Raw genomic sequence first — 24,501 nt, forward strand, 5'->3', positions numbered from 1 at the left:
TATGGGTTCATTTCCATTATCTAACAATAAGAACCGTATGATAATCGTCTGCGTAGATCATCTTACGCGGTATGCCGAAACTGCAGCCGTTCCCTCTTCTACTGCTGCATCTGTGGCAGACTTCTTGCTCCACTCCGTGGTCCTTCGCCGTGGCCGCCAGTTCACTGCTGATGCCGTTGAAGAATTACTATGCATGTGCACGACACAGTTCCGTCATTCCACACCGTATCATCCGCAGACGAATGGCCTCGTTGAACGGACAAAGAGAACGCTGACCAACATGCTTGCCATGTACGTTTCTTCCAATCACAAGAACTGGGATGAAGTGCTGCCTTTTATCACACATGAAGTGCCCTATGGTGACACGCTCAGGTTCCTAGATTTTTGGTTGCTATTTCAAGATGACCACGTTTGTTGGCTTTATGAGCCCAGGAGCAAAAAGCCATTGTTGCCTTTCTCTTCTGCCCATACAAAAGTAGCGAAGAGGTCTGTTGCACGAATGTGCCTTTTTAATTCGCTGAAGAAGTCCTGTTTTCACCTCATGAAGAAGAGCTTTGAGCAACAGGTTTTGCGACTGAAGGCAGCAGGCTAACAGCAACGAATGGTTATAAGCGTCGCTGAATCGCTACATAGGGACCTAAAGAAACAAAATAGGCAGCGTATTAACACTTCCCTGCAACAGCGTAAAACGGCTGTTGTCCCCTATATCCATAGTGTGGCACACAATCTCAAAAAGATTGGTAATAAGGTGGGTGTCCGAGTGGTTATGTCTGCTCCAGAAAAACTGTCTAGGATACGTCACAAAACTTGTCCTGTTTCGAGAGAAAAGAAAGGATGCCAAATTAAGCATCGCAATAAATATGTTGAGTGTGCACAGTCGGTTCTTTACAGAGTGCCCTTGTCATGTGGTCTTGTTTATGTTGGAACAACTGAAAGATGCATTAATGAAAGGCTAAAAGAGCACCACAATAAAGTGCAAAAGGGTACCGATGGTCACTTGGCGATCCACTGTAAGGAGTGCGGTTGTGTGCTTTATTTCGATAACACGTGCGTGCTGTATCGGGACAGAGATTTGTTAACCCGTTTGATAGTAGAAGTGGCTGAAATGACACGCGATGATTTTGATTGTGTTAGTGCACCCTCTATCTCGCTCACGCGGAAAGAACTATGTTTTTTGGATGGGGTCATAGACAATAACGGATAGTAACGTACGGGACTGGCACGTGTGCTTTTTGTTGTCTGCCATTTTTTATTCTTTTTCTCTTTTCACCCCCTTTATAAACTCTGACGTTTGCAATAAACGTTTAGTTGAAGTTAAGCGCTTGTGGTGTGTGTTCTTTGTAATAGTGGCTGCGCTTCCTCGCAAGATGGTTTCTTAATACGCTGGACGTAACAGGTAATATGCCATGCAATCTTCCTGTACAGCAGGGCTTTCAGTTCATTTCATTGGGAAGCCTTGCGACGTCAGAGGGCGAGGAAAACATGGTAAGTTGAGCCCGCGAAAATCGAGTTGAGGGCAAGCATCTATTTCATTGTATTTTGATGTATCAACGCTGTATAACTTTGACTGCGTAGCCCTATTGCTGTCATTCTTGTGGCACTTATCTTTTCAGCCATCAGTGTACGCAACCAGCTAGAAAAACATTTAAATCTTCGAAGTCATGAAATGTGTTACAGGGCCCCTTTAAGAGTTGAATGCGATAGCGATATCGGCCCCCTAGTGCGGTTTTCAACCGCTAAGTGCATATACCTAATAATATCTTTGTTACACACACACACGCACACACACACACACGTACGCACATGAACGCGCGCGAATAGTGCATACAGATTTCCGATCTGAAGCAAGAGTCGCATGGCCTCCAAGATACACGCCACACGCTTGCCATTCCAGAGGCCATAAAGAGTCTCACAATGCCTCACAGATTGCAGCACATTATCGGCGTTTGCCGTTTGCATGAAAAACGCTTCAGAAAAGGCGTACGTTTTCCGCTAGATGAACGTAGTTGTCCATTTTTAATGATTGATATGTGGGGTTAAACGTCCCAAAACCAGCATATGATTATAAGAGACGCCGTAGTGGAGGGCTCCGGAAATTTAGACCACGTGGGGTTCTTTAACGTGCACCCAAATCTGAGCAGACGGGCCTACAACATTTCCGCCTCCATCGGAAATGCAGCCGCCGCAGCCGGGATTCGATCCTGCATCCTGCGGGTCAGCAACCGAGTACCTTGGCCACTAGACCACCGCGGCGGGGCTTTGTCCATTTTTAGAGCTCGTTGAAGATTCCTGTGTATTTTTAACGATGATGGCTCCTCTATCTCGTACTTTTTCGACGTAGTTTGATGGTGTCCCAAATGCGCTTACAAATCGCTGAATGGGCTCGTTTTCGGTCGTGACACCTGTCGAAAAAAATGCGTTAAGCAGACTCCTTCCACTACATGTCATTTATGTAGTGTTTTTTTTTCCCTGAAGCAGCAGCAAGTAACGTCGTGGCTTTATGGTAGGACACCTGCTTGCCCTGTGAACCGTCCGGGTATGGTGGCTAGAAGAGGGAGGTGGGAGCATCACCAGCTGCGGAGTGTAACAACAGATCATGGCGGCAGCGGCGGCGCTGCTGTAGCTAATTAGATCGGTCGGTGGGGGCGAGCGTCCTTGACGGCCAAACAGGCTAGGCGCTGCACGAGAAGGTATGCGCATATGCAGAGCTTGCGACCTCCATGTAATAACTGGAATGCAGCTGTGTGCACTAGCAATGGGGTGTTTTAAACGAAAATTTAGGCACGGAGTGTATACCGAGATTAAGGCAACGAACTACCTCTAATGGCAGGCAAACATACGCGGTAGCACCCAAAAGGCAAGGCGGCGTACTCCACGATAAGAACGTGCATATAAGTTCGAATACCATTTGAAACGTCGGTGTAAAACGATCATATGCTCACAATCGCAACGTTCGGTACCTCCCTTTACAATTCAATGCGTAACTTTTAACGATTTTATTATATTGTAGTTTTCGCAGCTGTTCACTTTTTCGATGAGTTTCGTGTCTGGTGAATTTTCTACACACCGAGTGACGTATATTCAATCAAGGAGATTTTAACAAAAATTGTATACATGCGCAGCGTTCAGGGAATTAACAGCCTGCATCTTAATTTTTGTACATCGCCAATCTCATACAGCAAGCAGCTCTAAATTACAATCACATGAAAGCGCAACTCCACACATATTCACGTTACGCGACGAAGCTTCAAATAGTGCATTCGCTACCGTCGCTTGTTCTCCCATGCCTTGTTTTCCGCTTTTACAATGAAGTGCAGCCTTGTCATTGTATAAAACTTGACGAGCCTGTTAGTAACATCTCTGGAATTTTTTTCGCAGCCAAGATGAGTTAGCCGGTTTCTTTTCAACGCAGAAATGAAGTTCATTATGCTATTTGCTTTAAGCTTGCTGAAGCTAAAGCAGCGCGCGAATGAGTCTTCCATGTTTTCGATAAAAGCCTGCAGTTCATCAGATGGGTAGAGCAGCCCACCCCGGTCTACTTCTCTGATTAGGCAGGCATCTGCGGGCATATCAGAATCGCGTGGTCAGATAAGGGCTTTTGCACATTCAGGGCACTTGGTTTGGCTCAGCATCCTTCGGGCGACATATCCAGCAACGTAATGCATAACTAGGGAGTCGCTTTTTACCGAAACCAATGCGCAGTGATCTGTTGGGATGCCAGACGGTTCAAGGATTTCATGAACTTCATTGAGACGCCCTATATCCATGAGCTCGTCAAGCTTCGTCTGGAACTCTCTCCGGTCTTTGTGGCTGCCATGTATGAGGCTCTTCAGCACTGACGGTGACACATTTCCGTTAGCAGCTGCCTTCGCCAAACTGCAGAACGACGGACAATTTGCCGAAAGCAGAAACTGGGTTGGCGTCGGGTGGTCGTTGCTTCCCGACATTTGCCGCAAGATTCCGAACACACTCTCCCGAGGATCCTGGCTTAGTCTTGATGTCAGCAAGTACTTGTAACCAAGCTCTTTTGTGAGATATTCGAAAATCGACATGGTGCTTTTCAGAGTAATGCGAAGCCCTTCTGCATTACCCTGGCTGAAGAAGCCCAGCTTTCCAACGTTTGCTTCCCACGCATCTAGATATGCAATAAATTCCTCCACTTCAGCCAGGACTGGCGAGTTGGGACGCATGGCACCGCGGCTGCAGCAGGAAGTTATGGCTGCAATCAGCCTAGCCATTCTTCTGATAAATGACACTGTTGCACAACTAGAGCCAACGCCCCATACTCTCTCGATCTCTTCCTTATATGCATACAAACCCCTGACCATCTCATCACTGAAAAAAAGTGAAGGCATAGTTCACTTTCATTTTTTCAAATCCGTTGGGATCGATGACGACTCTTGTGACACGAGGCATTGCTTTAAGCCGCACAATTGTCACACTTCCATGCCTCTTTCACAAGATCTATCCTGACCCTTCCTTCGGGCACCTGGAGACCCGTTGACACAATGCTGTTGCGGGGGCACTTCACAAGATGCGGAAAGTCTGATAAGAAGTGCAGACTTCTGCTGTGATCTGCAGGGTGCTTCACTTTGCAAAAAACTGACTTTGAAGAACCCTTGATGCCAAATTGTCGTCACATACTCCTGTTCCAGGATGCACCATCTGTGGTCACAAAATCCACAAAAAGCCCAGACTTCTCGGCAGTTAGTGTTGCATCGACAATGATTTTTGCAAGCACATCTGGCTTGGCATTTCCATGGGAGCCGAAAACCCCTAAGATTTGCTGAAAGTTGCCTGAAAATGGCTGGTACATCCTACTGAAATGTTCCGTATGCGATGTCCAATAATTCCGTATGTTTCCGTAAGATTCTTACGGAAATATATGGAAAATATATAGGAAACTTATGTATTCTTTATGGAAACATATGGAATTATTGGACTCGCATACGGAATACTACTAGACCATGATCACACGTTTGTGTGCTTTGATCTAGAGAAGTGTATTTGCCCAAGTCAACGAAACCTTCGATGAGTCCACTGCTTGTCACTTTGAGGCTCTCCGAGAGCTTCAGCTCGTCAATTAAGAGACCTCCGCGCCTGTGAAACTCATCTATACTTTTGGTTTTTTCTTCGATGGCAGCAAAAACATTATCATTGAACCCAAAGTTGCTCTTATAATTTCTCACGTACTTGTTCAAACAACTATTGCTGGGCAAGACCATTATTTTATGCTTTCGAATATGCTCACACAGCTTTGGCCTTTCATGCGCATTATAATGCAGTCCAGAAGCCATTAATCGCTGTACTTCATCCCCTGTGTTCCTTTCCTTTTCGCTGCTTCAAAGCATGTTTGTACCTGCTGCTGCTGTTTCTCAGGCAGCTTAGACAGACTCTCCTGAAGGTTTGATTCAGAGAGGGCAGAATTACTTTGCTTCATTTTCGCAAGCATTTTCTCGCCTCAACTGTCTTCCCCGCATAATTAGTTTCTTCGAAGCACGGTAACCAGTAGCCACTCTAGCTTTTCTCTTCTTATAGGATGCTTGGTTCAAAAGCAGTTTCCTTAGATACCTGCAGTGTATACAAGGCCTTTGATCTTGAGACATGCCTGAGCAACTTTTGCTGTACGACTTGTTTCCATGCGTTCTGTATTTTGATTGATTGGAACTGTTAAGCCGCTCCAGTGGAATAGCACCTTGCTCAAAACCGGAGCACACAACCATCTCGTTGATGGAGTGGAGGAGGCTTTCCACAGCATTCACATTAAACACGTCCACTTTTTTTACAACTTTCCCTTGCACAAACACTACACAATGATACACACACACTACACAGCACACTACACAGCAGAGTACAACACCAGTTTCTTGAAGCACACACTATCACCATCTTGAGCACAAACAGTAAACGCAACAGCGTTCGGGGCATCCGCAAGTAGGCACATTGACCAGTATTTGCTTGGAAGCTTCTCACCTTTCATATGCTCCAGTTTTTCCACTGTACACGACGCGCCGAGAACACGTTCACCGTTCGTTGTCGCATCTAAGGAAGAATCGTGCTCTATCGAAGGAAGTTCGTTTTCATCGTTCACTTTTCTTTTTTTGCCGAGCACTTCTCCTCTCGATGTCCGGGAGCTGCGCTTCTGAGGAAGCTTTTTAGAGAGATAACTCGGCGTGTTTGGGAAGATCGAGGGTATTGCATCGTCGGTAAGGAATGGGCGGCCGCGCGGCCGCGAGGAATCTTCACAACTTCACCATTCACGTTGTGGGTGTAATCTCTCACAATAAACCGTTGCTCGAAGTGTAACTCGCACAGGACTGCAGTTCAGTCGAGCAGTTTGTCACCACGTGGAACGTACCGCTGCCATGATTTCAGCCGGTCCTCATCGTTCGGTACGGTAAAAACAGACCTTTTTGCACCTGCCTTTCAGGCTGAAACGTACCCGGTAGAGCAATATGCGGGCGCGAAGCAGTGAGTCTGGTGCTTCACTGGTCTAGCCATCACGGTATGCGGTGTGAAGAGGCTTCAAAACTTTGAGCATCGTGCGAACAGTACAAACGCAAGCCACGGAAACGCACGTGCTCCGCTTCGGCCCAGAGGGGCATCTAAAAAACGACATGCACGCCACCGCTCGTCGGCATGAATAACTGGCACCCTCTCCGCCAACCTCCGCAGCGCGCGATGCTCCCACCTCCCCCTTCTAGCCACCACAGTCCGGGTTCGATCCTCAATGGGACCAAAAATTCTTCATTTTATTTGCTTCTTTCTTCCTTTTTCGCTCACGGACAATTTTTCGCTCACAACCGACGGTGCTGACTCTGGCAGCGGAAATCCTGCGACACGAGCTCTCTAACGCTATCGCGTTAATAGGCGTGCTCTTGTCTGTAGTACTGTCGGAGCCAGTGATAAAGCTACTGACTGGTCCAACCCTAGCATTCCCAACCGCAGCTTAATTTATTTTTGTACGATCACATATGTGCTCTGGACATGCTGAAATTTGTGTTTCTTTAGTGCAGCATTCACTTGTTTTGATGCTTGTCACACATCTGCATATTTTGATAATAAGAATGGTGCTTAGTAAACAAGGTCCACTCTTGCCTTTCCACGGCCTTTTTTTATGTTACGTGACAATTTTTGCAATTATGAACCGTCATGAGGATCTAGTGGGTACGATACTCGAATACTATTCGCAGGTATTCGCAAATACTGCCGCAAATACTGCCCGCGACGGCCGATATTTTGATGAAGGCGATAATATTAACCGCCCGTGTAGTGTGACTTTATGTGGATGTTAAATAACCACATTTGATGAAAATTTCCAGACCCCTCCACCACGATAATGACGTGGTGGTTTCGGGAACTTAAACCCCCAAATATTACCATTCTCTGTGCTGATATAGGACCATTACGTACGCACTGTTCTTCAGTAGAATGTCTACGTCTACTGCATGCTTTTTGCGAAGATCGTTTAGCAGCGTTTGCGACCGCTACTAGGAGAGAACAAGGATAATTTGTCTATTGCAATTGTGCAGTTTTGAGGTTAGAGCTTTGCGCTAACTTGTGTGTGCGGGACTTTAGAAGGGCAGACCTGAGACATAATTTGGTGTTTCTGAGGAAGGCCGGATTTCCCTGGCCGCTGGTATATGTATGGGAACAGCTTGTAAAAAAAAATGAAAAAGGAGGAAAACTACGTCAGCCACAGACTGAAACAAAAACCAAAGTGGCAGTAGTGCCTTACACTAATTATGTCGCCAATAAATTAAAAAAAACACAGCAGGGTGGTACAGCATGTAAGTAGTTTTCGCACAAACAGCCTGCTATGTAAGCTGTTCAATTTCGTCAATGAACTCATACCGGCCCGGCGTGCAAAGATACCTGTATTTTAAAGCACAAGACATAGTTAATGCCGTGCTTGATGCGAGTAGTTGATGTCATTGCAATGCAGTGTGGAAAGAAGTACTTCGGGCAGAAGGGGCGCAATGTCGTTCACGCATTGTTTGTTGTTCTTCCAGATCGGTGGCATGTCATGCGTTGAGCAACATCGACGATCCCATCCCGGTGAAAGCTAGGTAAAGATTGAAGCACCGATTGACGGAGTAGCCACGGTACCCGGCAGTAAATCGCAACACCATACGGAAGGAATGAACGTATGCGCTTCGACGGATTTCAGCAGATGCACAGTGGCCGAGTATACGAACAGTGTGTTTTGCGTCCCCAATCGGTTCAGTTCAATGGACTACATAAAGCGGGCGTTTCTGCCGAGTCAGCGGGGCATGGAATCGGCATGGCTTCTGCAATGTTGTTCATGCCTTTCCCGTTGCTCTTGCAGATGAGTGGCGAGGTTCTTGATATAAAGTATGGGGTCTTTACTTCGCCTGTTCTACGTCAAGTGTTATTTGATTCTAATGTGTCCCACTCAAATGATATGGTTTGGTCGAGGCGTACTTTTCGCCTCGAATAGCGTCTTTTATTCAATTTTAACTTTGTTGTGCGGAGACGTGGAGCTTGAATCGGGGCTGGCAGCAGACACAAAACTGCAAGAACTTATCGATGGCCAAAGTGCTAATAAAAAGAAGCTTAGTGCTATTGAGGTTGCGAAGGCGGAAAACCAAATATAAATAGCAGACCTTGGTGGTCGTATCGCTGCGTTACAAACAAAACTGTCGAACATTGAGAAACTTAACGGTTTTATATTAAGAGTGCGTTAAAATACAGGAAAACCAAAAGAAATAAATTGACACTGATAAAAAAGTTGATGAAGTAGAGAACCCTAGTCGACGACATAACCTCATCTTCTATGAAGTGACAGATAACGGTGCTAACTGTATCATATCTGATGAAAGCACATGTGCTATCTACATGCATGATTGCCTCGTGCGTACTCCTGGCCCTCACCTTTTCTAACCCTTTCCACCTTCGACTATAACTACCAACGCAGAATAAACGACGCGGTTCATTTGTTTCTCGACAACCCAGCTGTCCAGTCTGTTCATTCCACACGCGAATGAAACATGGTGTCAGAAGTGGGCAACGTATAAGCAACGACATGGATCACCTGAGTACGCCTGAACCACTACGTTTGACAGCTGATGGAGGAAGGAACTGGACGCGGTTTCGTCAGCAGTTAGAATTTTTTCTGCAAGCGACGGCATGCCAAGCTAATCCGAGGTCGGAAGCAGCGAAAACGGCCCTGCTCCTCAGCGTTGCGGGGGAGGAAGCCGTGGGCGTTCTCAACAATTTTGTGTTCAGCGGAGAAGAAAACAAGGAGAATTTCAGCACCGTAATTGCAAAATTCGAAGATTACTGCCAACAAAATGAAATACACGAGCGATACGTGTTTCGTTCCCGCAGTCAAGGTGAGGCGGAGCCCTTTGAGCAGTTTCTACGCGAGCTTAAAAAAACAAGCGCAGCACTGCAATTTCGGGACCATGGCGAATGAGATGGTGCGAGACCAAATTGTTTTTGGATAAAACTCGCCAAGGCTTCGAGAAAAGATGCTCAGGGACAAAAACTTGACCTTGGAAAAAGTAATCATCCTTTGCAAAGCAGCGAAAACATCAGCTCGTCAAAGTGAATTTTGGCAGAAAACAAAAAAAAGAACTAGATACGAACGCTGTCACAGCCAGTAAGAGCACCTCTAGAGGGCCCAGGAACGACCTAAAATGCACTCGGTGCAACTGAAGGCATGCCTACAGATGCTGCCCGGCATACGGAAAATGATTGATTGATTTGTGGGGTTTAACGTCCCAAAACCACCATTTGATCATGAGAGACGCCGTAGTGGAGGGCTCCGGAAATTTTGACCACCTGGGGTTCTTTAACGTGCACCCAAATCTGAGTACACGGGCCTACAACATTTCCGCCTCCATCGGAAATCGGCATACGGAAAAGTATGTTACTCGTGCAATGGCCGCAACCACTTCGCGTCTTGTTGCAGTGAGAAAGAGCGCGTATATGAAGTGCAACATCAGAGCGACGACTTCGAAGTACTGAATGTCGCCAGCAGCTGCGCAAGCAGAGAACGGGACTGGCGTGTGAACGCATGCATTGGTGGCACGTACATCCCCTTTAAGGTGGACACAGGATCGCAGGCCAATGTTCTGCCACTTTCAATATTTTGCAAGCTCAAGATGACAACCCTGATGCCCAGTAGCGCAGTTCTGAGATCATACGGTGGCAACACGATCAAGCACATCGGCAAGTTTTCAGCGCTTATCGAGATTGGTGGTCGCAAGGCGTGCGCAGAATGTTTTGTAGTAAAGAAGGACCACAGCACTATCTTAGGATTGGACACCAGCGGGAAGCTTCGAATCGTACAGCGGGCTGTTGACAGCGTGATGACGAACGACACCGAAGAAATTGTCAAAGAGTTTCCACGTCTTTTCCACGGAACAGGATGCACCCCACGTGAATACAAAACTGAGCTGCACAGGGATGCCGTGCCAGTCGTCCAGCCAGCTCGGAGGGTTCCCCGGTCCCTGCGTGAGCCTCTACGTACTGCACTGGACAGAATGGAAAAGGAGGGCATCATCCAGAAGGTCAGCAGCCCCACAGATTGGGCTAGCCCCCTTGTCATTGTACTAAAGAAAGACGGCAAATTGCGGGTCTGCATGGACCCTAGTCGCATCAACGAAAACATCAAGAGGGAACACTACCAAATGCCGCGCTGAGAGGATATTGAAGCAAACTTGGCAGGCGCGAAGTTCTTTTCGCGGCTCGACGCAAATGCGGGATTTCATCAAATCGCATTAGACGAACAATCGTCGAAGATATGCACATTTGCGACGCCTTTCGGCCGGTATCACTTTTTTCGTCTACCATTCGGTATAGCGTCGGCGAGCGAAGTGTTTCAAAAGGCCCTTAACGAGGTTTTTGATGGTCTTGCTGGTGTACGCGTGTACGTAGACGATGTGTTAATTTGGGGAGGGACCATGGCTGAGCATGATGAGAGGCTGCGCAGAGCATTAGAAACAGCTGAAAAAGCAGGCCTTACCTTCAATGCATCCGAATGTCGCTTCGGCCAACAAGAAGTGCTCTTTTTGGGGGACATCATTAGCGACAAGGGTATTAGGCCGAATCCTGATCTCGTTGACGGTCTTTTGAAAATGCCAAGACCTCAGGACAAATCGGCTGTCCAAAGGCTACTGGGAGTAGTTAACTACTTCAGCAAGTACCTACCAGCTCTCTCACAGCGTACGTCTACTTTACGTTCTCTCATGAAACATGGTGCCATCTTTGATTGGACACCAAACCACGAAAGCGAATGGCAGGCTGTATGCCAGGATTTAAGTAATGCCCCAGTGCTTGCTATATTTGATCCAAATCGGAGACAAAGGTAATTGCAAATGCCTCCCATAGTGGGGTTAGCGCGGCACTTCTGCAACGTCACGGAGACTGCTGGCAGCCGGTAGCCTATGCGACGAGAGCTTTAACAGAATTGGAGCAAAGATATTTAGATTGACAAAGAGGCTTTGGCTGCAGTTTTTGGTTGTGAAAATTCACCCATTTTGTTTATGGCCGCACCATCACCCTCGAGAGTGATCACAGTCCGCTGATAGACATATCAAAGACAGGCATACGCAATATGCCCCCCAGAGTGCAACGATTTTTCTGGAGATTGATGAAATATGATTACACGCTGACGTACATTCCTGGTAAACAGATGGCCCTTGCTGATATGCTGTCTCGATTACCTGTTTCTGGAATCAAGGGAGCTGCAGGCACGAGTGGCGTCGAGATCCACGCCGTCACGGTCGTATCAGCACTCGTAAGCGAAACGACAGCTAGAAAACTTGCACAGGAAACAGCTCTCGATCCATATCTTGGCACAGTGCTAAGAAAGCTTGCCTAGGAGAGCCTGTCGATGGCCCCCTGAGACCGGTGGCCACCGAGCTATCGTAGTAAACGGCATACTATTGAAAGACACTAAAGTGATGATACCGACAAGCATGCGTAGCGACATGTTGAAACGGATCCACGCAGGCCACCTTGGTCAGGTAAAGTGTAAAGCTAGAGCAAGACAAATGGTTTACTGGCTGAATATAAACTCAGAAATTCAGTCCTTGATCGAAAGATGTCCAACTTGCAAGACTTATAAGCAGCCATCGGAGGCTTTAATAATGCAACCAACGCATACTCGGCCATGGTACCGTATCGGTGTCGATCTCTTTCAGTAGTCGGGAAGGCATTATTTGTGCGCCTATGACTTGATGTCCAATTTCCCTGAGGTAGAGCTAGTGCCCTATACAACAGCCAGTACTGCCATCGATAGACTGAGTGCAATATTTTCAAGGTACGGCATACCAGCCGAGGTTTCTACTGATAATGGCCCACAGTTTAGCAGCCAAGCGTTCATTATTTTCACAAAGCGTTATGGCTTTAAGCATGTGAAATCAAGCCCGCAGTACCCGCAATCGAACGGGCTCGCAGAAAAGGGTGTACAAGTGGTAAAACGCATCCTAAAGAAAACAAAAGCTGCTGGATAGTGTTTCTGGCTGGGCTTGTTGAATTACAGGGCGAGTCCTGTTGAAGATGGCCGGTCTCTGGGCGAACTCTTGCAAGGATCGAAGGCGGCTGCGTACACCATTGCCGGACTTCAATCCAGTGTCAGCAACGCTCGTCAAGAAACACCGGCAGAGAAGTCATCATAGGCGCACCCTACCTGGCCTCTGCGACAATGATGTGGTTCGCTTGAATGGGACACCATGGGTAACGAAAGCCAAAGTGATCGGATCAGCCGGCCCACGGTCCTTCTTCGTACGCACAGAGAACACCGTGCTGAGGCGCAACCGTTAACACCTTCTGGCGACGAAGGAACCATATAGTGCTGGTTCATCAGACGACGAAGATTGTGCCAACAGCCACATCCCATTTCAAGGTGAGGCGTCATCGACCACCGCAGCCTCGCCCGCGGAAGCTCAGCAGCCGTCACCTCAACCACTGAGACGCAGTCGACTACAGACGCGGCCGCCCGAGCGTCTGGGTTATGACCGGCAGTTCCAGCAGACAAGCCAGCGGCATTAATTTCGTCAACTGTTTGGAAGGAGGATGTATCATATCTGATGAAAACACATGTTTTCAACAGATATGGGGCAACACTGGGGCATTACTTAAATCCTGGCATACAGCCTGCCATTCGCTTTCGTGGTTTGGTGTCCAATCAAAGATGGCACCATGTTTCATGAGAGAACGTAAAGTAGACGTACGCTGTGAGAGAGCTGGTAGGTACTTGCTGAAGTAGTTAACTACTCCCAGTAGCCTTTGGACAGCCGATTTGTCCTGAGGTCTTGGCATTTTCAAAAGACCGTCAACAAGATCAGGATTCGGCCTAATACCCTTGTCGCTAATGATGTCCCCCAAAAAGAGCACTTCTTGTTGGCCGAAAACATGTGTTAACTTAAGGCTTAAGTTTCTGTACCAACTAATTAACGGCGAATATCAAGTAAACATAGCCGATATTTTTTCTTTTTCTTCTGGCTACTCTACCAGGCAAAGACATGACCTCACCATAACCCCCTTTCCCACACACAATAATTGCTTTAAGTATTCATTTTTTCCTCGCACCATAGTCGAGTGGAACAAACTAACTAATGCAATCGTTTCAGCACCCTCATTGGCATTGTTTTCCTCGAAATTAGAAAGTGCACTAACCAGTTGAATTGTTGAATCGTATTACATACCACTGTACATGCTTGTATAATTGTAGTCTTCTATTTTTTATTGTATGATATTGCCAGTTGAAGTTTGTATTTGCCCTATAGACATTGTATAACCTGTATATATTATATGACATTGTACATGCCATTTGTTCATGACTAACTTCATGTACCACCCTGCTAAAATCACCAAAGGTTATTGCAGTATCTGTAAATAAATAAAAAAAAATAAATAAAAAAATGTGCTATCTACGTGCATGATTGCCTCGTGCGTACTCCTGGTCCTCACCTTTTCTTACCCTTTCCACCTTCGACTATAACTACAAACGCAGAATAAACGATGGGGTTCACTTGTTTCTCGAAAACCCAGCTGTCCATTCTGTTCATTCCACACGCGAATGAAACACTAAGGAAGCGAGTAAAGGATCGGGAAACCACATTACTGTAGCTAACGAGATATGTACTTTCAAGTTGGGTATAAATTTTGTAACTATATAACGTGCGCTCCGACTCAGTGAGTTCAAACTTGGCGGAAATATACTGTTAATAGCCAAGTTTCTGCATTTCAAAGAAAAGTAGGACGTTCTTCATAACGCTAATAAATTAAGAGGCTCGACCATTACTGTCTTTAAGATTTTCTGAGCAGGTATGTCAGAAAATAAAATTCATGTGAATTACGCAAAAACACACAAAAATAAAATTAAAAAGGTCAATAAATTAGGCCACACTTGTCCCTAATGGTAAAAAAAATATGGTTAAGACACAGAGAAACACCAAGTTCTAGGACTGCAATGACCTTGTCAATCTGGACGAGTCAGCCTTCTTTCTTGTAATGAACTGCAGAAGCGTTAAAACAAAGCGGATGAATTTTGCGCATTTCTTCAGAAGTCCGGGTCAACTGCGGTACTCGGGACTGAATCTTGGTTGAATGATGAAATACGTGATGACGAGGTGTTTCCGGCAGACTCGACGTGCTACCGTAAAGATAGAAATTGTCATGGTGCTGGTGTATTTATTTTAGTGAAAAGTGAAATAGTGTCTTTCAAGCTTGACGGGGTCGTCGGGACATGTGAAGCTGTCTGGTGTGAACTCTATCTGGCAAATAAACTACGAAGTGTGTGTAGTTCTTATCGTGTTCCTGATTCTCCCACAGATGTGATGTCAGAGCTTGCGAGTGCCAATGATGAGGTCCATTCGGACTCATGATTACCGGGGAGGAGGAGGCACTTCATCCTGTTTGAGAGCAATAGTTTTTCCTGGGATCCTCAGACGCAGAGATTTCTGCCTGTCACTAAATTCAGCCATCTGGCGAAATTTTAAGCGCTTTCTAACCGCCCAACTGTCTTGAAGTTGTGGCTCCCTTCATACTTGGTATCAAGAAGCAAATATTGCGCATATCGGAGACGCAACATCAATAGGTAAGTGTTAGGTGATGTGTTCCTTTTCCAGAAAACACGTGGACCCGTAACTCGAAACACCTATTGTTTCTTAGGTTGCGCTGACAATCCAACGATACGCATGATGAATACACGACGATATATACAAAAATGCTCTCTGCCAGCGATTTGGAGCTACTACATGGTAGTAGTCGTGGTTTCCGCCCAAGCCGATCGTTCTCTACACCACTGCCAGATGGGGTCTATATCCCACACAGTGCCATATCTCTCGTTAATGGGACCGAGAGTCAAATAATAGGGCCGGCAGAAAACAATTGTCTTTTAATGATATTTGTTTCGCAACACGCAGGTACAGGTTCAATTTTTTGTACTCTTTAAGGACTTGTGTGACGAAGTAAAACAATTTATCAGGCAGCGCTTGTCTGTGTGTGTTCCTTTTAGTCATCTGTGTGGGTCGCCCTACCGACGTAAAGAATATGTTCAAAACAAGAATCAGATATCCTCCAGTTGTTGTTCTATCCGGTCAAGTGCTGTTGGTACACTTGAGCCTAAGCCTACCACCAGCACGTCCACCTGTTTTGCAGAGTGCTAACAGCAGCTCCATGAAATGACGGGACGTAGATTTTTTCAGAAGATCAGTGGCTGAGTTGAAAGCAGTACGAGACGGCGAGGCAGAAAGTGAATACCATATTGCAGCGAGCAGTAGAGAACCCTATACTTGACTCGACTGCCCAGGTAATTTCATGGCTCTTCTGTGCCGAGGTGCGCTGCAGCTCCGATAGGGCCTGGATCACGTTTACCAAGGCGCTGCTTTGCTCATAAGTTTGTCGTGAGGTTGGGAAAGGAGCGCAAGGAGGGCGATTCTTCAGGGGGATGGTAATACATATATAGTTGCAAAGGTTGGAACCACAGAACGAAAATGTTCCGAGTTTGCGACGAGACTTCGAGCGGGTCTTCGAACGCACTAAAATTTATTTCATCGCGTGTGTGAAACTAAGACATTACTGTAGTCACGGCCTTCCTGACCACCCATGTACAAAATGCTACTAAAACAAAGTCCGAGAGTGACAAACCATAAATAAACATCGTGTACCTGTCATATGGACTTATCGTTTTGTATTTGTGTTGTTCTGAGTCGGTTTCTAGACAACATGTGAACGCAGCCGTCGGGGTCTATCAAATGAAGCTGACGCTATATTTGTCGCGAGTGATACGTCGAAGATTTCGTACGAAGTTTTTTGCCTTTCACTGCTCTCCAGAGATAGAAAAAGCTTTGTGCTTACCTTCTCATCCACTATTCTACGTCATAAGTCTAGCCGTTGATGTACTTACTCGTACAGATATCTTATTCTAGACTGAGGTACATTGTCTACAATAATATCTGATTGCCGAAGTTTCAGTTACTACTACAAACGCCAGCAAAATACAATAAAGCCTTAAAGGCAGCGCCACTCTATTCAGTTAGAAACTTTTCGAGTTTACTTTTTGTGCACTGAAACCACAAGCGACGTATACACTCAACGTAACGATCACATACAAGTAGCCAGTCAGTTCGCAAAGCAGGAGCATGTAACTCGTTATTTGACAGGAAACGTCAAAATAGAAATTCTACCCCTAAAAATTTGCAAAATGTCCACAGTGCGGACATATTGAAGTCAACAATGTGAAAATCGAGCGGGGTAGCAAGAAGTTGCAGCTGAATAAACGCCTGACAAGGAGGTCATCTAAATCAGTAAACTGGGCTAAGCTCGCAAAGTCAAAAGTATTAAGGGTCGCCGGGATTCCTTTCTTTTAATTAAGAAATATGGAGTTTCAGACAGTTAAGAGAATGCTTGGCGGACAATGAGCATTATGAAGTTAAGAACTGATAGGCACTCAGGTGGTATTCTACAGTGCGAAGAAAATGACACCGAACCCCCGACTTATAAATAGCGCATCAGCCTGGCCTGCAATGGCAAAATTCCGTTCGAACGCCGATGCCGGACCACTCCCAATTGTATAATTACTTAAAGGAGTGGTGAGGGAATTCTTAAAAAAAGGTCTGAGGTGCGGCCTCACTGGCGACCACCTGCCCATATGCACTCCCTCTTCAGTGGTTGGCTACCCTGGTGCAGTACCTGGCCACTATCTCCTATATCAACGCAAAAATTAACCATCGGTGGACAGATGAGGGCTATACATCGCTACAGGATAGGTACACCTTTTGCTACCGTGGCTTCGCTGACAGAAAAGAATTGAGGTGGGATTTTTTATTCACCCGAGATATACCTACGGATTCATAGGTATATGTTGTTCTTATTATGTTGATAGTACAGGGAAGCATGTTGTTGGGTAGCTGACGCTAAGAAATATAGAAGTTAGGAGTTTCACTTGCGCTAAAAGTGACCAGTAGGCCCTTACTGCATGGCTGTCATTTTAGGTGACCACCTCAACTCTATTAAAATAAAATTACCATATTTTCGCTTGCAAAAATGATTTTTTTGCAAAATATTATGCAAGCTTCAACAAAAAGTTGTGGCCGGTCAAAACTGAAGTCCTCTTCATCAAGCAATTAACCAAAGGTATACATGAAACCGGTACAGGCCTACGCTCTTGCATCGAGTCATGGTGATCATTTAGTTCAACGCTTCTACGAAGACGTCGGGTCAGCAATGAATATGGTAACGATACAGTATACTATATTGATGGGCGCATTGAATACCAAATAGGCAAGAAACAGGCTGGAGACCATGCAGGGGGGGGGATGTGACATCGGCTCTTGAAAGGCCATAGGGAATTCATTAGTAGAATTCGCGGAACATAACAATTTACGGATCTTGAATACTTTCTTCAAAAAATGGGCTAACCACAAATGGCCGCGGCGAAGTCCTAATAGCAAATTTAAAAATGAATGAGAATTCATTCTGCGTAAATGATGTAGTAGTATGCGAGATCCAAAGCAGTGACCATAGTAATCATAGTGACCAAGGTAACAGCTTGTATTCACCTAGATTTTAAAAATTGAAGGCATAAACTGTTACGCAAAACACAAAATAATGAGCTAGTGGTGAAATGGAAAGTACGGAAATTCAGAGTTTCTAAACAAGGTAACCGACATTAGCATTGACACAATGAACAATAATCTTCCTAGCATCACCAAACAGTATGCAATGAAAGTCGGATGTACAGTCCCCAGACAGGCCACTGGCAAACTATCTCAGGACACCAAAGGTTTAAATAAAAGAAGATAAACCATGAAAGCATCAAATGCAACCAACCACGAAGAGCTTGTGGCTCTTTCAGAGCTAATCAATAGGTGCAAAGTAGCCGACATCACAAGGTATAATACAGAGAGAATTGAGCAGGCTTTAGAAAGCGGCAGAGAACTTACAGCTGAGAAGGCAAACTTCTGCATAGGCAAAAACGCGATGTACGCGTCAAAGGACCAGGAAGGCAATGCCATAACCAATATATATAGGATTTTTGAAGTGACAGAGGAGTTCTACAGAGAGCTGTAGAAAGGCTGTAACAGGTAGTATGATATTGTAAAAAAGAATAATCGCCTAACAGAATTCACCATCACGCAAGCAATGACAAGGAAAGTAATGAAAGCCTAGAAAGAATGCAAGAAAGAAAGAATGCAAGAAGAAAGAATGCAAAAGGAGAAATCCACTGGCGAGGACAACGTAACAACGAACCAGCTGAAAGATGATGGAGCATTTGTGTTAGAAAAACTAGCCACCCTAAATACCAAGTTTTTCTGACGGGAAAGGTACTAGAATCTTGGGAAAACACCAACATTATTCTACTTCATCAGAAGGAAGGCATCCTGGACTTCAAAAATTGCAGGCTGATTAGCTTATTGAGCATTGTCTACGAACTATTTACAAAAATAATAGCTAATATAATGAGGGTGACATTGGAGGTTAATCAGCCATTGGTACAAGCAAGGTTCTGTACAGACCTCTTCACAATGGAGCAGTACCACGTTATCAATCAAGTTATAGAGAAATGCTTAGAATACCTGCAATCCCTATACATAGCCTTCATAGATTACGAGAAGGCCTCTCAGTCGAGACATCAGCAGTGATGCAAGTACTGAGGAATCAGGGTATCGACAAAGCCTACATAAACATACCTGAAGAAATGTACAGCGAATCCAAAACCATTCTCCATAAAGGAAATGACGAAATCCCGATAAAAATGGGTGGAAGGCTGCGAAACACAATCTCTTCGTTGCTATTCACCGTGATTTTACAGGAGGTTTTTAGGGCTCTATATTGGAATGAGTAATGAATAAGAGTCAACGGGGAGTACCTTAGTAAGCATTGATTCGATAACGACATTGTTTTCATGAGTAAATTATGGGATGAATTACAGCTCACGATTACTTAAGTTAACAGGCAAAGCAGAAGGGTAGGCCTGAAAATTCAGTAAATCTGAATGTCCTGTAGTCATGGCGGAAAACAGCGCTTAGCAATATGTGCAAGGATGCTAGAAGTTGCAAATAAATGAGCCTACTTAGGACAGGTAACCGGGGAGCCGAACCGTGGAGCCAAATGTGATCCGCTTCTTAAGAATTGGGTGGATCACAATAGGCGAGTATTCTCAAAGCATGTATGGTAATCTACCACTAACCCTCAAGAGGAAGATATATAACAGATGCATCTTCCCGGTAATTACTTATGGAGCAGAACCCTGGAGGCTTTACAAAGAAGGTTCAGGTTTCATTGAGGACGACGAAGCGAACGATGGAAAGTGGCATATGTGTAACTTTAAGCGAGAAGAAGAAAGCAGAGTGGTTCAGGGAACAAGTCGGGGTTAAGGACGTCATAGCTGAAATCAAGAGCAAAAAATAGACACGGGACCAGCACTTAGCACGCAGACACAGGATAACCACTGGTCATTGAGGGTAACTGACCGGTTTCCCAGTGAACGAAACCCACGAGGGAAAGACAGAGAGTTAGGAGGGCTAATGACATTAAAATGTCGCAGATACAACGTACCAGCAGGAAGCAGAAGACCGGATTCATTGGCGGTTCATTGTTGGGCCACGTGGTTGATTGGTGGAAGACGCAGGCTAGTTGAACACAAAGCTGAGCTTGATCACCCAACCACCACCTCTATGGACAGACATGTTCTTGAGTGCCTAGTTTTTCTGGGGAAATGAAGAAGGCCGAACGAAGATTGTTTCACCAACCACGGAGCTCATAAACAACGATTTACTTGTATTTCTTTGTTACCTTGAACGTAACTACGTGTAAATTGCTAGAAGAATGCTCCACCGCGGCGGTCTAGTGGCTAAGGTACTCGGCTGCTGAACCGAAGGTCGCGGGATCGAGTCCCGGCTGCGGCGGCTGCATTTCCTATGGAGGCGGAATCGTGGCAGGCGCATGTGCTCAGATTTGGGTGCACGTCAAAGAACCTCAGGTCGTCGAAATTTCCGGAGCCCTCCACTACGGTGTCTCTCATAATCATATGGGGGTTTTGGGACATTAAACCTCAAGTATCAATTGCTACAAGAATTACACAGCCTTTACAAGGATGTTTTAACTGATAAGAAGAATATTACACCATCGAAGTGATGAGAATGTGCCCAACGAATGAATGTCCGAAGTTACAGATAATTTGTTCCGCTGAGTTGTAGTGCCACCTGAAGAAGCCAAACGTTTTGCTTTCTTTAACGCGAGATTTGTATGCCATAAATAAAAAAACTTGAGTCACGTGGAAATCTTTGCGTGGTATTTATTTGCCATTAGAATTGAGGAAGTTTATTGAACTTGGATATTTGTAAGGTAGTATTAGGTTCGCTTTTTGGCTTCTGTGCTTTCACCCAACTTTCGCAGCGCTTCGATGGTCAGTTGCCGTATCTCCTTCATAGATAGCGTAAGACTGACGTGTCGCTCGATAGCCTGCCGCACTTCTACAGCCATTAGTGAGTCCATGCCCAATTCACTCAAGGAAGTCGTTGGGTTCAGTCTTGAGGAATCCTTCATGCCTGCAAGAGTGGCAAAAAGTGTTTATGTAGCGTCAGACATCACCAATTCGAAAAGTTGTAGTGCTTTTGGGTCCTTTTAACTTCGTTTGTTACATTTAGTTTTATCTGTAGGTACTGGTGATGTTTAACTGAATCGTAGTTTGGCTATAATAATGAACACTGGCCTTTTGCTGCTTTAGGCTGAAGCGATACTTTTGTTAAGTCAACAAAAATATCTCATGCGTGCCATTGTTGCTTAGAATCTTCGACACAGCGCTCCTGAGCTTATCATTGCAGGTTCCGCTTGCGAAGCATGGCAGTCAAATTTCGATCAAGAGAAACTGAGTGCACCCGTGTAGTTCAGTCTGGTGCAATAAAGCGATTAGAACGACTTGCAAACCTTCGCTGCGAATACATGCTTGTAGTAGCACCTAAACTGAGTAATAAAAATTTTACTTCTATTTAGGCGAGAACGTGGAGCTTGTTAACGAGAGCACTTCTAATTTCTTTTTCGTGGCTGCTGTGAGCGGGAATGCTTCATTTGCATATAGAGGCTGCTTGGGGTGTGGCGAACAGGATGAACGTGATTGCGCGTGTGTTCAATGCAGCTATTTGAATTTATCCACCCTGTTCTAGCGCAAAGTAGCACAAAAATGTAGGCTGATGTTCATAAGGTTGGTAGAGAATCCACCTTGAAATGTGGTGATCTGGGTTCGAGCTCCGGGCAAGGAAGAAGTTTTTCTCGGCTAGCTTTTATTTCTGCAAAATCGGTATGAATTTTCTTCCAGCTTAACACTAAAACGTCTGCAGAACAATTTTACCGTTCATAACTCTTTGTGCACCTTGATGGACGCTGCAATAGTGACTTGCAGTATAGTTATTCGGTAACAGCTTCTAGTAGTTAAGGATTAGTGAGCATTTATTGTGCAATTAAAAAAAGCCTACAGAATATTTCACTGCCCGCATGTAACAAAACGTGTATTACCAGGTAGTGCTATTCGCACGTGGACATGTGGTATTTCATTGGGAAAAGTTGCAAGCAAAAGTAGCACGTCGCTACTTAGCATCGCCACAAGTGATCGTTACGCAGAATTTCGCTATAAGTGATCACATGCTGTTTGCGCCGCACCACAGTTCAGTTGCTTCAAAAGCCGCCACATCATGTTCCGGAATGTTGAATAGTGGGCGGTGGTAGGCCTGTTCCTGAAGAATTTAAAAATACCGGTCTTTCATGGTGAAATACTGTGCGTTATAGATGAAAAAAAATATACCACAGCCTTACTGTTGCAACATCAGTTCACTCTGGTCTTTCGGGATGCTAAGCATGGAGTATTACATGCCAGTATAGGGTAGTTATGATAGACAACAGTATCTATCAAATCACTTACTGGATGAAATGAAGGAACAGGAAAGCACAATAACAACTAAGTATAAAAACGTTTTACTTTTACAAAGCTCACGTCGCAAGAGATGAAAAAAAATAAGCTTCAGTTCTATAGTTTTTTGTTCGTGTATATGCTTTTTTGTTTGTTTATTTGAAGAGCAATATTGGCGACATTGGTGGTACAGTTGCGTATCCTCTGTTGTAGGTACTTGGGTATGTTGTAAAACAAGCTGGTCATTGTAAAAACGTTGTAAATGCTAGCTTTGCTCTAATACGCCGAGCGTATTGACGCGAGACCATTGGAATGACGGCCAACTGCAGTATGACCACGAAAATTAGAAGTAGTTACTATTGAAAGCTAGTTCCGACGGATTCCCAACCAAGCCTCATGAAACATATTCATTGACCGTCTACGCCATAGATTCTCGTTTTTTTTCTACCAGCTGGTACTTGTCGCGATTGCTTTTTTGTCACAGAAACAATAGATTGTCTTACGGTCTCTGTACAGTGAAAGCCACCTTCAAGCCTATTCCCCGTTTCCGGTTACTGCATTGAGCAGATGACTTATAGTTCGGACTTCTGCGTGAATACAGCGATGACATTATGTAAATGTATCTGAACAAAACGAGGGTGAGACAATGGTGATTGGGGAAGGCGTCAGTATAAATATCAGCCGACAAGTACGTAGCCAGTTGGGAATAGGGTGCCCGAGCATTCTTGTCTTATTCCTCGAAATTCTGAAAAGGTGATCTGTACCAAAAATATTTATGTTAACCGGCGTTTTTTTTTAACTAAAATGGTATAGGTAGTTATCAAGTGTGCCCTCCACCCTTCTGAAAGAAATTCCTGGCCACGGGCAGGTGAAGTTGTTCGTTTAGATAGCTTCTGAGATAATTTTCTGGCGGAGCGCTATGAGAAGCCCATTGCTTGCCTTTCATGGTCAACAAACTATGCGTTGTGTTGACGCACTGCTATTTGCTGCACGCAGCATTCGCTCGGAGGATTTCAAGCTGGACGGTTGTGCCCTCGCGATCTCCGACTTCAGCGTAGCTCCCGCCGACTGGTTCGCCCTCCGCGGTCTCCTGATGCCGTGCAGCTCTCGCATTGTGGCACCCCGCCCTTGGACTGCTTCGACCGGATCTCCACTTTCCTATCTCCTTCTTTTTTCCTCTCGTTGGCTGGCGGCTTCTTATCCATCTATTTTCCTTCTATTCTTTTTATTCTTTCTCTCTATATCTTTTATTCCCCATATCCCATTCCTCTGCTGACCTGTTGAGGTGTCCTCGTAAGCAGAGACAGTTGCGGGTCGGCACCTTTCTTTTCTTTTCTTCTGATATAACCACAATCTCTGCACGCAGCTCGTTTATTTCTTCGCCGTTTTGCGTCAACTAAAGCAGCTCACAGCTAGAGTTGCCAGAGCAAAGTGCTCATCGTGCTCGTGCGCAATCAATCATGATGTGTGCATTGAGAAAGCTCATTAACTTGCGCTACCATGACAAAAAAATGTAGTGCTTATCTAACAAGACTGCCTGCTGTTAAAAGGAAGAACGTTCCACGCCATTTCTGGCGGCCTCTTTTTACAATCTTGATCGCTATAGGGTTGCACGTACACGGAATTTCTGGCGCGTCAGCAAGCTCACTGTCATGCGGTTACCGGTGTCTATGGTGCTCAGCACCTGAACGAAATGATACTTGTATATTTTAAGCCTTTGTCTGTTGCTGCTTAGATTGAATTGACGCCAAGTGACGTTGTAGATGCCCCGGCTACAACTGTGCCAAACCATTACCCTATTTGTAGATTCGTTCGTATACTCTGTTGGAAAAACATATCAATGCAATATTTTCCGCGACAACTTGTGCATACAACCCACTTTTCCGTCCCAACTCACGCGTCATCAGAAGTTGCGGGGCCAGTTTATCGGCTGTTTTTTGCGTTCCCGGGAAGCTGAGACATGCGCAATTATGTGACTGCTCCATACCTACCAAACAATCGTCCTTATTCTTGACAGCTTTGCATCATTGCCGATATAGAACTGTAAACCAGACATGGTGTACACTGCCTAACATTTGTGTACATTATTTGTACAAAAAACGCCCTTTTGTCTGTTC

General features: G+C 45.2%; 1 protein-coding gene across 3 annotated transcripts in view; it reads right to left on the reverse strand.

Moving 5' to 3' along the window:
• Positions 1 to 20,758: 20,758 nt before the first annotated feature.
• Positions 20,759 to 24,501, reverse strand: part of LOC119176344 (fatty acid synthase-like) — a 220,445-nt gene continuing 216,702 nt past the window's right edge. For all 3 annotated transcript variants that reach the window (XM_075890734.1, XM_075890733.1, XM_075890732.1), the window contains one exon: positions 20,759 to 21,029. In XM_075890734.1, the coding sequence (XP_075746849.1) occupies positions 20,833 to 21,029 (197 nt within the window). In that variant the 3' untranslated portion in view covers positions 20,759 to 20,832. The remainder of the gene's footprint in view (positions 21,030 to 24,501) is intronic.

The sequence above is a fragment of the Rhipicephalus microplus genome, chromosome 3, assembly GCF_043290135.1.
Source record: "Rhipicephalus microplus isolate Deutch F79 chromosome 3, USDA_Rmic, whole genome shotgun sequence".
Lineage (NCBI taxonomy): Eukaryota > Metazoa > Arthropoda > Arachnida > Ixodida > Ixodidae > Rhipicephalus > Rhipicephalus microplus.